A 13,652-nucleotide genomic window follows, 5' to 3' on the forward strand; every position below is an offset into this window, starting at 1 on the left:
GACTTTTTGCGTCTTTTCTTGTGGCTTGCTGCTGAGGAAAATAATGGCATAATAACACCTTAAATATGTTTGACAGTAATCAAAATAAATTTTAACTTTTCAAACAATGAAAATTAATTTTAAGGCTTTTCAAGACAATGATAATCTGATTTCTAACTTAAGATTTCTGTTAACCGTGAGCAAAATAAATTAACCGCAAAAATGCCAAAGTAATAACCGTTCGCCGTATTTAGCCACTGCCCCTTTGAGACCCTCTTAGTAATAATCGACTAAGGTAGCACCTCTACAGTATCAGGCATGGCGGCTGCGAATAAGAGTGTCGTATCCAGAGCGCTCGTGTTATTTTTTGTTTTATGACAGAAATTTACGAAGCAGGACCCAAATTTATTTCTAAACAATTCTAAAGCTCCCAGATTAAAATATTGTACAAAATAATAAACTCTTACTAAGCGAGTGCGAGGGCCGTATACTGGAGAGTATTTGCCCGAGGTCGTGGCAGTACGGACCGAGCGCAGCGAGGTCTGTACCAAAACGACCGAAGGCCAATATTCCCCAGTACAATGATATCTGATGTGACTATCAGCTTAGTTTTAGACTGAGGCCCTGACACACTTTAAAAGTACCTCATTATAGATGCTTGATGTTCTGGAGAACTCCTGTGAGAGCTTGATTCTACTTCTGTTATACAGGACAACGGTCGACAGTTTCAGTGTATGATATGTATGTGCTTCAAGGCGCAGTAGAGCGAGTCCTAAAAGTCCCAGGACTCATTGCGAACTAGTTGCGCGCGAAAATTGATGCAAATGTTCGAAACGAGACAAAATGGCGGATGACAGGAAATGCACTTCGTCCTTTACATAAACTCTCTTATTCCAAAGGATTTATACGATTGTGGAATTAGCTATGAAAGTAGAAAGTTAGTTTATCTTTTCATTGCTACAAATTTTAACTGATGGATTAAAAGATGTGTGTATTTGAGGCTTAATTTTTTGCGATCCTCCGTCATTTCTATTTGCAACGTCCTCTCAGCAACAGATGAAGCACAACGATGGCAAAAGGAAGAATTTGTTCTTCTTCCAGAGAATCCACGCCGTCTAAGATAGCTGTCAGACAAACCAGCCAAACTGAAAGGTAGGTTTTAGATTGTAATCATTTTTAGTGTTGAACATGTACGTGTGCTGATAATACAGACGTTCTAATAATTATGGGAATAATTTTATTCACTTCAGTTCAGTCAAGAATTCGAGTCACTTTAAGCTTATAAAAGTTCAAGTGCTTCGGTTGTGCAGCACCAGATGACAGTTAAATGCCAGCTTAATTCTTCAGATAGACGTTCAGATGATTTTTGCATCAATTTTGCATTAACATTATGAAAATAAACGACTTCAATAACATGTTAATTAAATTTAGCATGTACGCTCGTGCTCATGTTGTGATGGAGTTTATAGTTGCAAACCCGGAGCAAAAATCACATTTAGAATCTAAACAGCTGAAGAAATCTTGTTAATAATGAGTAACAAGGCCGTAAATTCAAAATGGAATGGGAAATTTGGTTTTAATTTTTGCCTCCCATTTACACCTTTCAAATGAAATTAGGTATAGGTTGCACTTGGGCAAAGTTCTCATCTTTGCTAACCAGAAAACCGCAGAAACTTTAAAACCGCAACTGGAAAGCAAAAACTCGCGTCAAACTGAGTAGGGTCGCACTAGGGTAGAAAAGTGTCAGTGATAACAACTGAAGTAGACCAGATATACGTTTATCCACATGTTGTTGGAAGACAGGAGCTTTTGAAAACTCCCAACTGGAAAGCAAAAACTCGCGTCAAACTGAGTAGGGTCGCACTAGGGTAGAAAAGTGTCAGTGATAACAACTGAAGTAGACCAGATATACGTTTATCCACATGTTGTCGGAAGACAGGAGCTTTTGAAAACTCCCAAGAAATACGCAACAAAAAAGGCATCCTGTTGCAGCATTGCTGATAACTATCACAGTTGATACTTCTGCTTTTTATTCAGTTAAATCAACAGCATTTTTTTGTCTTTCGTATGATGGGCCACCGTTTAAAACGACAACAATCGCATTTTAGAGATCCATTACTGACCATTATCACCAGAGAAAATACTTGCGTTAGGACTCTATCACCTGGGTTATGGAAACTCGTATGTAAGCATTGGGCCATCAAAAAAAGTGGGGAACTGCAACAGATTGTAATGGTTGTAAAATCCACGTCTGTCCATGGTAAAAAGTAAGCGCGAACTGAAACAATATTGTGTGCGTTTTTAACTTTGTCACAAAATGTTCTGTTAAATTTTCATTCACTGAGAAGCGTTGACAGTTACCGCTGTGATTCCTATTGTTCAGCTAGAGTTTTCTAAAATCTGCCTGCTCCACCCAAGCACTACAGTGTCCTTGATGTTTTGGCCAATTTTCGATGTTTTTGCCAACTGGAAAAGTTGGGGTGGCACTTGGCAATGTCCCCTGATGACAGATTTTGGCCGCAAAGTAAACAAATTCTGGCAAAAATTTACCAAGTGCTACCCATGCTTTAGTAATGCTAATAGACAGATCAGGGGGGAAAGGGGTTGACCAGGTGAGCCCTGAAAAGTTTTCTTTGGTTGTTGTATCTGCCAAAGCATGACACCTTCACACCTTTGGCATTTATTTTTACAAATGAATCTCTTTGAATAAAAACCTGGATTTTATTTTTATTTATCTGCCCTTCCCCCACCCGTTGGATATGCCTGGATATCCAATGGGGTGGGGAAAAGCAGAGGCTGTGATATTTACTTTATTCTAGTGATGCTTCTCATATCTGTCAAAGAAGTGGCAATGAATGACGTCCATTTTGATAATTGATACAGTTGGAACCCACTAATTTGAACTCAGTTGTTGGAAATTCCCAGATATTTTAAACTCAAAACCATTTCCCTTAGATATGCCCCTCAATTTTATTATGGCCTTTTTTGAACTTCTGCTATTTCGAACTACATGTATTTTTCATTTCTCTTTAGAGTTTGAAATAGTGTGGTTCAACTGTATATCCTTTGGGGTTTCACTGCTAACATTTTTCTACCAACAAGTCATGCACATATTTTCCAGAAGTTTGTCATGTGATATTTATTGAACCATTCTCCCTTTTTTTCTTGTCACAGACTGAATATTATGGCACAGAAGTTGAAGGTCTCATTAACCCCTTGTGATCTGATCAGTGATATTGACTGTGGTAACATTACTTCTGAAATAAAGGAGACATTTGAAAACCAGGTATGCTCTTCTCCTGAGAAAAGCATTGATTGTCATAACATGCCAAATGGCAAGGAGACAAGTCTGAAAACAACTGATCAAGAGCACAATGGTGCCGTTGATGTAAGTGAAGGAAATACTCTTAAAAAGGATCTGGGATCACCTAGTGGTTTTATGCCAGTCAGCTTTTATGGATCAAGAAGCCAAAATGCAACTCCTAGGATAAAGTTGTTTGTTCCAAAAGATCACAAGAAATTAAATGTGAAAAGTCAAGACTTGATGAGTGATAGTCCTTCTGGTATGAAAAGGAAGTCCAAGAAGCAAACTTGTTCAACAGCAGTGAAGAGAAAACGTAAGACAGCTAGTATTGTCAAACAAAGCAAATCTGGTGGTAGAAAAGAGAAATCGAAGTCAAATACCCAAGAAAATGGGATTCGAGTTTATGAGAATGGAACATTGCATAACGTTGATAACAGTGGCAAAAGCAAAGATAAAACAGAACCCTGTGAAACAATGATAATTGAAGTAAAAGAGAGGGAAGGAAGCAACAGTGATGGAGCTGACTGGTCAGCTAAGTTACATTATGACTCTGACATAAATGGGGTTGATTCTGTTAGTGGCAAATCAAGTCCAACTTTGCAGAAATCTGCAGCAAGTGAGGTTGAATCTGTTTGTTCCGAATCAAGTCTTTGCAGTGGACCAGGGTCTGTGTTGGATGGTCTGTATTTAAGAAAAAGTGGCAATGAATACTTCTTTTCCAACTCTGTTGTCAGTACTTCATCAGAAGAACATCTTCAATCATGTAGTGATGACACTGGCAGTGAAAGAACAGCTACTACAGGTTTAACAAATGGTGTATTGCCTGACCCATCCTATGCTGATCAAAATGGAAGTTTGACAGGGAAAATGTCTGCAAGTCATCACACTGATGACTGTCAGATGAGCTTGTTGCTTTCAATACCATCACCAGACACTAGTGAGAGTGATTTTACACTGAAACTTTCTGACCAAGAAGCAGAATCAAGCTCATCCAAAAGTTCTCCTGAACATCAAGCATCTATAATGAGATACTTTAAAAGTGTGTCGGGTCCTAAGTGTAAAACTGTCCTGATTGCAAATGGTGCATCCTCCTCATCCACACTTCCAGCAGAAAATTCTCCAGGGACCAAAAACAGGTTGGGTCATTTTCTATGTTTTTCTGTGTCTTACAAGGGTTTAAAGGCCCTCTGTTGACAAGGAAGATATGAAAGACAGCTACTGTTATGTGAAAAATAGTCACCAACTTAACAGTAAAACCTGCTAACAAAACACCCTTAGGTACATGTATGACTTTCAGTTTGCATATTTCAAGATAGTTTTTGCCCAAAAAAGTACAAGAAGGGGGTTTTATGCCACCTTGAATTTTCAGAACATGTGTACTAAAGGCATTTGTGGTCAAGATGTCAATCGATACCCTCGATCGACCCTCGAGTGACATCCCGATCGGCACTTGATTGACATCTTGATCAGTACTTGGTTGACACTCAATCGACATCTCAGTTGACAGTCAGTTGAGAGTCAACTAATTTTCGTAGACACACCACCCACACATATTAGTTGGTCAACACTCAGCCAACTATTGACTGACTGTTGATCAAGTGCCAATCAAGTGTCGATTGAGATGTCGATTGAGTGTCGGCCTAGTGTCAACCAAGTATCGATCAAGATGTCAATTGAGTACACCTCAATCAAGATGTTGATTGAATGTCTATCAAGGGTATCGATCAACACTCTACCAAGACTGCCTCAAGTACACATGATCTGAATTGTCAATACTAAGGTAGCAACTTTGCTACATCTGCAATGAGCCATACGTTTAGTATTTTAGGCAGGAATGGGAATAGGTGCGAGAAAATTGTTACTTTTTTTGTGAATGTCTTTGGGATATGAGGTGATACATTTACTTATCAAGTTGCAAATGTATGTTTTCATGTCATGGCCTTATTTGTACAAATATATTTCAATGTGGTACATGTAGCTTTAGAGTTGTTTCACTGAAAAGAAGTCTCAGGATCCTGCTTTACAAATTTATTTCATGAAAGAAAGTTTCACCGCTTTTGTCTACTTGGGCATCATCAGTCCATTTAACTGGATGTTATTGCATGACTAGTTAATATTTTTGTTCTCTGGTATTGATATATTGTGAGCAGAGCTGATATTTTAACCAGTGATGCTGCTGAGGCTGATTTTAATACCTCTTACACAGTTAATATGTAACATTAAAAATGGTTGCTTGCCTACATATCATTCATAAGGTTTTTCAATTATTTATTGTTGTGTTCCTTTATTAGGATAACTCCTAAAAAGAAAAAGAAAGCAACAAAGCAGGAACAAATGTATTTGGTAAGTTGTTTTGAATGAATTAAATCACATAGCTAATTACCCATATAAGCTCGCACAATACGAGACTGTTAAAGGGATACTAGGTTGTTTAATTCTGGTCCTCATCTCATACCAAACAGGAAAGATCGTGTTTGACCATGTTTCCAAACACCAAGAAGAGAGTTGAAAATATGACGTGTAGCGGAGTATTTTTGATGAACTTTGAGGTGTCAGATATCCGAACATTCCCACATCATGATTTTCTTTGTTTAAACTTAATGTGTTGGTGAAACATGGTTATTGGGTGTTCTTTTTGGAAATTTTTGAATGTATTTTATTGTATTTAATACTGCAAGTATCTACTTTTGTTGTTAGGATTTGGGTCAGAAAGACTTTGGCCACGTGACATGCCCCACCTGTGGCATGGTGTATACCAGAGCTCAGCCAGATGATGAAGCTGCTCACATCAGACACCACAAGAGCTTTGTCAGTGGCTTGAGGTTCACTGTAAGTTGTTTTCCCCATGCAAAGTTCAGCATAACCATTGAGCAGAAACAAAGTAACTGTTTCCCATGGGGATGATTACATGTTTAAAAAGTGTAAAAACATCTGTGTTAAAACCTGAGTTATAGCTGAGGGGATTTTTTGAGGTCTTAGCTGCTGTTTGTTCATATGAGGTATGAGGTATAACAAGTGTGTCTATTGGAAATCAGGCTCACATGTTTGCTTGTTTTATAGTTCATACAGTACTTTACTTTTTGACTTTGTTGAAATAATTGCTCGTAAACGTTGCCCTAAGGTAAAGTTATATAATTTAGTGTTTTAAGACAGGTTACAGGACATGTCCTGGTCTAGATAAAAAACAGAGGTTTCATCAATGTTTTTCACAGTAGGGCAACTGTTTTTCACAGGCACACAAAACTTTTTGAACTAAACTCCCTTATAAGAAAAAAACATTCCTTTAGGTGGTCAAACCAGGCAGGCAAATTCTCTTCACAGCTGGTCAATTTGCCCGGTGCCTGGTCCTTAATGAAACCCTGTAAAAATAAAAAATAAAAAACGTTCTAGTTGTGGCTTAAGAACTTTGTCTGTTTTACCAGGGCTGGAAGAATGAGTGTGTTGTGAAGGAGTATCATGACGGCAGAGTGATCATGGTCAGCCCTGATAATCATCCTCTTCACCTTAAAAAGGTTTGATTTAACTAGCATTGATATGTTGTGTTCATGTATATGTGGAACAATATTTTGTCCCAACATTTGTTTTCTTTTTCTGCTTAAAAATGTATTATTATTGACTACATGTTATTTCATGCAAATTGTTACACAGTTTTGGTATTGGTGGAACCTGTGTTCACTTGACAAATAGTGCAATTTATTAATTTTTTGTGGTCATTTTAAGGTGGAAGAAGTTCGCAAAGTTGTTGACAGTGAGTTAGGCTTTGTTGCTGATGTACCTTATAGAAGGTCTGGAGCTAAGGTTGGTGTTGATTGGGTTCTTTTCATGCTCACAAGACTCAGTATGTGCACCTTATTTTTATGAGTCAGGTTGTATTTTACAAGCCCATAGCTGTGCAAAGTACACCTGAAGGGTAAAAACACTGTCATGTTAAAATTGAAATTGTCAGGCAAAGATTTTTATAATCTTAATGGAAAAAAGCACTCGTGTGGACCACAAAATTAATATGACAGGGTGAACATCAACCCTTGGTCTTTTTTGGACAGGTCTTCAGAGTTGAAACCTTGGACTGATGTTCTCTCAGTGGAACCCTGCACTTGGTTAATGATATATGCATATCTTGTTTTCAGACGTTTCTTTTTATTACCACGAAAAAAGTTGTTGGTTGTTCCGTAGCAGTTCAAATTGACCAGGTATGTTGATTTCATTTTAGCTTGGAATTTCAGGCTAATATAATTTGACATTAAACTACAAATGGAGGAACATGACATCTTGTCTTTCCCTTGCATGTAAGTGTCATTACATCAAGACTTGGTGGTCCTGTGTTGTTAAATAAAGTCAACTGACTGGCTAACTGATGGACAAATGGACTGACTGACTGACTGACTGACTGACTGACTGATGGATGGACAGACGGACGGACGGACGAACTGACTAACTAATGACTGAGGAATGAACTAACTGAGTAAATTATTTCTGATTTACTGACTGACAAACAGACAGACAAACAGACAGACAGACTGACTGACTAAATTGATATCTGATGACTGATGAACTGATTCATCCATTGACTGAGTTGTTGGCTCACTAATTCACTGATTGATTGATTGACTGACTGACTGACTGATTGATTGATTGATTGATTGATTGATTGATTGATTGATTGTGCTTTCGACAAGTAATTTGTCATATTGCTCTTAAAAGGTTGCAAGATGTTGTGGCTTGTTGATTGTAGAAACAATGCTCAATGTTTCCTTATTATATTTTATAATTTGTACCATGTGAAGGATGAAAAGCATTTTGCTATTTTATTCACCTTCATTTGACATGCAGTTAGCCTGTGAAAAATTGCAGCAGATAATTTAGTCATTGACTTACTGTTACAAAATCTTCAGGGTTACCCTGTTTTGCCTTCACCTGGAGAATCTTCAACCCCAGAAAAACAGATTGCCGCCTGGTGTTGCAGGTACAACACTCTTAACATCAATTAAAAACTTTACAGGGGGATAGCTATGTTGCTGTCTCTTAACGATTATTTGATGGCTTCCACATAAACTAGAAAATCAAATTGCAAGAACTGTGAAATGCAAAGTTGCCAACTGCAAGTACATGTAAGAGTTTCAGATTGAGTTAGCGTTTTACTTCCTCAATTCCATTGCTGCTGGCCTCAGCTTGTTATTCCTGCTATGCGGGCAGCATTTTGGAGTGTCCATTAGAATAGCTTTGGGATGTTGACATACGGTATGTAAACGAATGTTGAATTTCAAGAAAAGGGAAATGAGGCAGGGTGCTAAGACAAATAAAATAATGTTCTTTAAAATCAAACCGTCGTTCAATGATGGACCTGTAATGTTTCTTAAAATTATGTTTAAAATGATAACTCTCTTTTCGAGTGACATTTTGTAACGTGCAGTAACGCTGGTTATTTATTTTTTTTCCCCCAAGTACTACCCCTCAGTCAGCTCAGTGTGGCATCAGCCGAATCTGGGTCCACAGTCAGTACAGGCGGAAGAAGGTTGCAACTCGATTGCTCGATTGTGTTAGGTGAGAAGTCAGGGATTATGCTTGAATTAGCCTGCGTAGCCGACGTCCCTTTCCGTTTTCCAGGCGGGAGGATCGAGCAAGCGAGCGAGCAAACGAGCGCGCCTGGGGTGAACAAAAAATGGGGAGAAGTGGAGAGTAGGTGAGAAAAAAAAAAGGAGGAGAAGGGGAAGGGAGGTAGGAAGGAAAGGTTTTTGCCCCACCGCACTCGCTCGCAGTATTGTTCCCTTCGCTTGCTTTTGGAAATGAACGCCAGTTACGCAGGCTATGCTTGAATAGGCACTGATTGAACACAACATCAACACCCCGACTGGGTTTGAAGCTCGGTCTTTCCATCTGTGCTGAATGAAATATATCCTTTCATTTTTTTTTCCAGGATGAACTTCATTTACGGCTGTATTATTCCCAGAGAACTTGTCGCGTTTTCAGATCCCACACCAGACGGCAAGCGGCTTGCTAAAAGTTACGCCGGCACCTCACAGTTCCTTGTGTTCAGATAGCTTTGCACTGGTTGCATTTCAAATGCCTGATTCGTGAAGCTTGTAAATCTCCCCGCGTGCACTTTGTACATTGTATTACCGTGTAAACGGTTTTCACAGTCTTGGAGACAACTTTCGTTTTCGCTAAATCGTCGCAGGAGCACTGCCTAGCTTCGGAATCCTATTCTTTACTTGAAATCAAGTACAAACCTTCCGTTTCGTCGGAAAGTTAGCGCATTGACTTCCAAGCTACGGCCACGAGTTGATACAGCGATCAAACGACAAAAACCTCTAAGCTGCCTCTAGTTTTCGTACGTGAGAAGTCGGACAAAAACTATAGCGACGAAATAGAAAAGATCTTTGGGTTCAAAGTAAAAAATTTCAAATGCGAGACAAATGTACATTTGGCCGTGACAGTTTTGGCGGGAAATGCACGCGCGCGGTGCATTTGACAGCCTCGTTCCCAGGGTCCTCTCTCTTTTTCGAGAAAAAGAGAGGACCCTCGTAGGAACGAGGTTGTGTATTTGACCGTCGGGGCTCCGTCGGGTGAGTTTTGTCATGTTGTTCAGCGACGTCTCTGACGAACACTAGTAATTTTTCGGATTTAAACATTGTTTACAGACTGCTCAGTAAATCAAACAAAAATGACTTTATTAAACAGTAAATATTTTTGGCCAGTTGTCCACTGCGGCGTATTTTCCATTTCTGTGTATCGTTTCGTGGGCAAAGTATTTTTGTAACGCTTAAAGGAAGTAATAAAATATGTTTTCATTATGTGCGGGTTTTTACTTTGACCTCTTTTCGTCTGAAAAATTCCTTATAGTAACTTTGTTCAAGTTATTTTGCGAGGGACTGTTTAAATTTTGTCCTTCAATCTAATGATCAAAGTTTCTAAGAGGGAATTAATACAGGTGAATTTTTAACGAAATTGAATGAATTTTTCAAAGTAATGAAATAGGAAAAAAGTTATACGATTTACAGCAAAAACCCGCTTGTGAGAACCTACATTTTTGAAGTCTGGTAAAATAGTTTCTTGTATTTTGGGGTAGTTCTTGTTAATTTAGGCTTAGTAGGTTCTTAATTGGTATAGGTAATCTTGTGAATGCGAGTGCAATTAAGGATCTGCATCACTCGTAACATTTGAAAATTCTGTTAAAATTGCACGAGCCTTTAGGTGAGTGCAATTCAAATATCACGAGTAGTGTAATATCCTTAATTGCTCGAGTTTTCATATGATTACTCATCATCGGACAGAATGCGTGGACATCATTTATTATTCATAATTCACGAAAGCGGCAAATGTGAATGCGAGAGCGCTCACAATTAGAGAAGAAAGGGCTCAAATTGGTCAAGTAGCGTTGATAAAAATTGCTTTACTGCTTTATAGTTAATTCTTAATTTATCGTTAATTCTTAATTTGCACTGAAGTGAAAATTAACGCGCGCCCGTTTGCAATTTTCTCAGTCATGTAATATATACGATATGTAACATATTACATGACTGAGAAAATATCAAACGCGCGCGCGTTAATTTGCGCTTCAGTGCAAATTAAGAATTAACGATAAATTGGCTTTCTCTCAGCCAATCACAATAAAGTAATTTTCTCAGTCATATAATAAAGTTCATAATTTCTATAAAGCATTAAAATGACAAATTTCTGCCAGCAGGCTTTTAAACCACTAGGTTCTCACACACTGGTTTTTATTGTATCGTACCAATAAACCACGCGACTTAAAGATCGGTTGAAACGTTTGTAATCATTCGTGTTCGGTTCGTTGTTAGTATCAAGTCTCTTTCCAGTCCTTGTAACATTCCACGAGGGTTATTGATCTGTTAGATTACATAAGGTTTACGGCTAAAGAGAAGTACAAGATTTAACCTACTTCAGTTTTGTTTGAGAATCCTGTTTTATTCCAACATAGTTTACATCTGTCACCTTTTCATTTTTACTCCTTACTGTTAATGTAAAATTTGCAAAACCGGAATTGACATTATACCTTTGTTATGTTAGGTGACGCGTACATTTTTCTGCAAATCGGGTTCTAAGTTATTCTGTGATTACACCTCTTGTGCAATACGGTTTTTTCTATCAAATGGAATCGGTCTTCCCTCGCAAATTTAATTTAAAGAATAACACAGTACCGGCAAGGAAAACACGTGACACGAGCACCTTCTTTCGCCTCGTGCAAGCCCTCCTCTGTTGTGTACCTGATGTGAGGTTTTTCTGGGTCTAATAACGGAAGATGATCCTGAAAATCGCTGTCCACAGTTTCTCTTTCTAAAATAAATAAAAGTAACATGGTTGAGTTCGGACCTCTGCTTAATCTGTTCTGTATACATCATAGAAAACGCATAACCAAGTGAGGAGCCAAGAAAGTGAAAATGAAGGAGGGATGCATTTTTTCAACTGAGCCATAGAGAATAGTCAGCATGCTAATCATATATTGTTCCCAGATCTCTTGTTGCCGAGGCTAGAGGCCTTAAAGGAGCTACGTTTTGCGCATCTTGAAAAGTTTAGCCTAAAGTTTTTCAAGTTCGTCGCTTGTAATCCGTGTCAATGTTCTCCATTCTTAACCACCCTTTTCCCTTTATGGTTTATTATTATTTCTTTGTTTTTTTTTTTGTGCGTGTGTGTTTTTTTTTTCTAACCCTAGTGAACTATTATTCTCAGCTTTCCTTCAATTTAAAGGTAATTTTGTACATAGCCAAAAGCCCAAAATACCGTGACTGAGCTCCTTCAAGAGGTCTGGCAAAGAAATTAATATGCAGCATCTTGTAATAAGGAGAATTTGAATGTTGCTATCTGATCAGAGAGTGAATTGACCTACAGTTTCTCACTACCTTCCACGACGTCGTCCCATATCCAGTAGTTCTTCACATCAAGCCGGCCCGAGGGACTGCCCGCCAAATCCCTTCTCTGTACAGAGACAACTCCCGTGTCTGGCACCGTGAGATAGTCACTGGTATCTCCCGTAGCGTCTGACATCTGTGCATCAACTGCATTACACTCTGCTCCTTCGGGCGACAGCCTCCTGATAGGCTTCTTTGCCGCGTTGTCACAACTGCCAGCTGCTGAATTCTCAGTTCCTTTCGTGGTGGGAAGTGTCGGCCCCTTGCTGATGGTACTGTTTGCGTTGACAGCTTCCGGGTTTTGGAGATCGACATAAATCTCAGACTGATTGGCTTTGGAGGGTTCAACACTAAGGTTGGTTTCTTTTGATGACAGTGAATCTGAAACTAAATGCATTTCATCCATGGGGTTAGATCAGGAATCATAATCAAGGATGACTTTTTGCTCAACAACAATATGACTTGCTCTTGACTTTTGATGTAATTAACAGTGAAGAAAGCCGTCTAAGGAACCGACAATTATTTTTTGAGGAGCGCCGGGGGGGGGGGGAGATGGGCAATTTTCTGAGGCGTGATTTTTTTTCCACCTTGAGGTTGTGTACGATTTTTTTTCAGCAGTTTTTGCGGTGCCGGACTTTTTTGGGGGGAAATTGCCCAACCCCCTCCCCATCCATCAACAAAATAATGGTCCGTCCATAAAGTGTCGCTATTTCTCTCGGCAGTATCCTAAACACTATAAGCAGAATGCAATACTGTAAAACTCCGTTAACAAAAACTACCCTAGACTCATCATAAGTCGACTCCTCCTCAGTGCTGCTGATTAGCATGGGTGATGTAGTCGCGACGAACCTTAAGAAAGTCTAGCCCCATCCTAAAATAATCCCCTCCTCTCTCACTAAGCCCCCTCACCACAATTATTGAATCTTCAAATCTCACTTGTTCACATTTAACGTCATTAAAATTACGAGACAGATGTGTATTTGACATTTTCTCGGGGCTTGGTTTGTGGTTTCGTATTGTCAAAAATCATTGGACCAAAAAATAAGCCTTTAGCTTTCGCTATGTTTTTCTCTTTTTTTTTGTTCATCAATGAATTTGTTGTTTTACATTGCCAGTTATAAAAGATTCTGTTCAAACGCAAGTAAACAAAAGCTTCTAAAGGTTAATTTTTTTCAAACTCGAACCCAGTACTCTAATGAATTAAGGTTGGAAAGGTGAACATACTATTTGAAAGGCATTCCGCAGCTTCCCCCATGTTCCATTTACAAAGGATTCTGGGTGAGTCACCGACATCCGGGTCCACGACGGTCCTCGTACGCCAAACATTAGGCGAATCAGCATCGAAGCTTTCATCTTCCCAATCTGAAACAGCAGTTCCGTTTTGCTCAGTAGGCACTTTTTCATCGTCTCTCAAACCTGCTACATTCTCGTTTGACCCACTCACGCCGTACGTGAAGGAATGGAAACAATATACGGGACTTCTCGGACTGCTGTTGTCTGGA

General features: G+C 39.0%; 1 protein-coding gene across 1 annotated transcript; it reads left to right on the forward strand.

The window, feature by feature from the left end:
• The first annotated feature begins 818 nt into the window (after positions 1 to 818).
• On the forward strand, positions 819 to 10,074 carry LOC145463279 (uncharacterized). The gene is made up of 10 exons (XM_081447020.1): positions 819 to 1,131; positions 3,154 to 4,419; positions 5,575 to 5,626; positions 5,981 to 6,112; positions 6,706 to 6,795; positions 7,004 to 7,081; positions 7,411 to 7,473; positions 8,176 to 8,246; positions 8,726 to 8,824; positions 9,198 to 10,074. The coding sequence occupies exons 1-10, from the start codon at positions 1,049 to 1,051 to the stop codon at positions 9,319 to 9,321; spliced, it is 2,058 nt and encodes a 685-aa protein (XP_081303146.1). The 5' UTR covers positions 819 to 1,048; the 3' UTR covers positions 9,322 to 10,074.
• Positions 10,075 to 13,652: the final 3,578 nt, after the last annotated feature.

Source organism: Orbicella franksi, chromosome 12 (genome assembly GCF_964199315.1).
Source record: "Orbicella franksi chromosome 12, jaOrbFran1.1, whole genome shotgun sequence".
NCBI lineage: Eukaryota > Metazoa > Cnidaria > Anthozoa > Scleractinia > Merulinidae > Orbicella > Orbicella franksi.

Bases quoted from the DNA above. Each gene is read 5' to 3' on its own strand.
- LOC145463279 (XM_081447020.1), top strand. From the start codon at position 1,049: ATGGCAAAAGGAAGAATTTGTTCTTCTTCCAGAGAATCCACGCCGTCT. The intron at 1,132-3,153 runs GTAGGTTTTAGA...TTCTTGTCACAG, and splicing joins CAAACCAGCCAAACTGAAAG to ACTGAATATTATGGCACAGA. The intron at 7,474-8,175 runs GTATGTTGATTT...CAAAATCTTCAG, and splicing joins TAGCAGTTCAAATTGACCAG to GGTTACCCTGTTTTGCCTTC.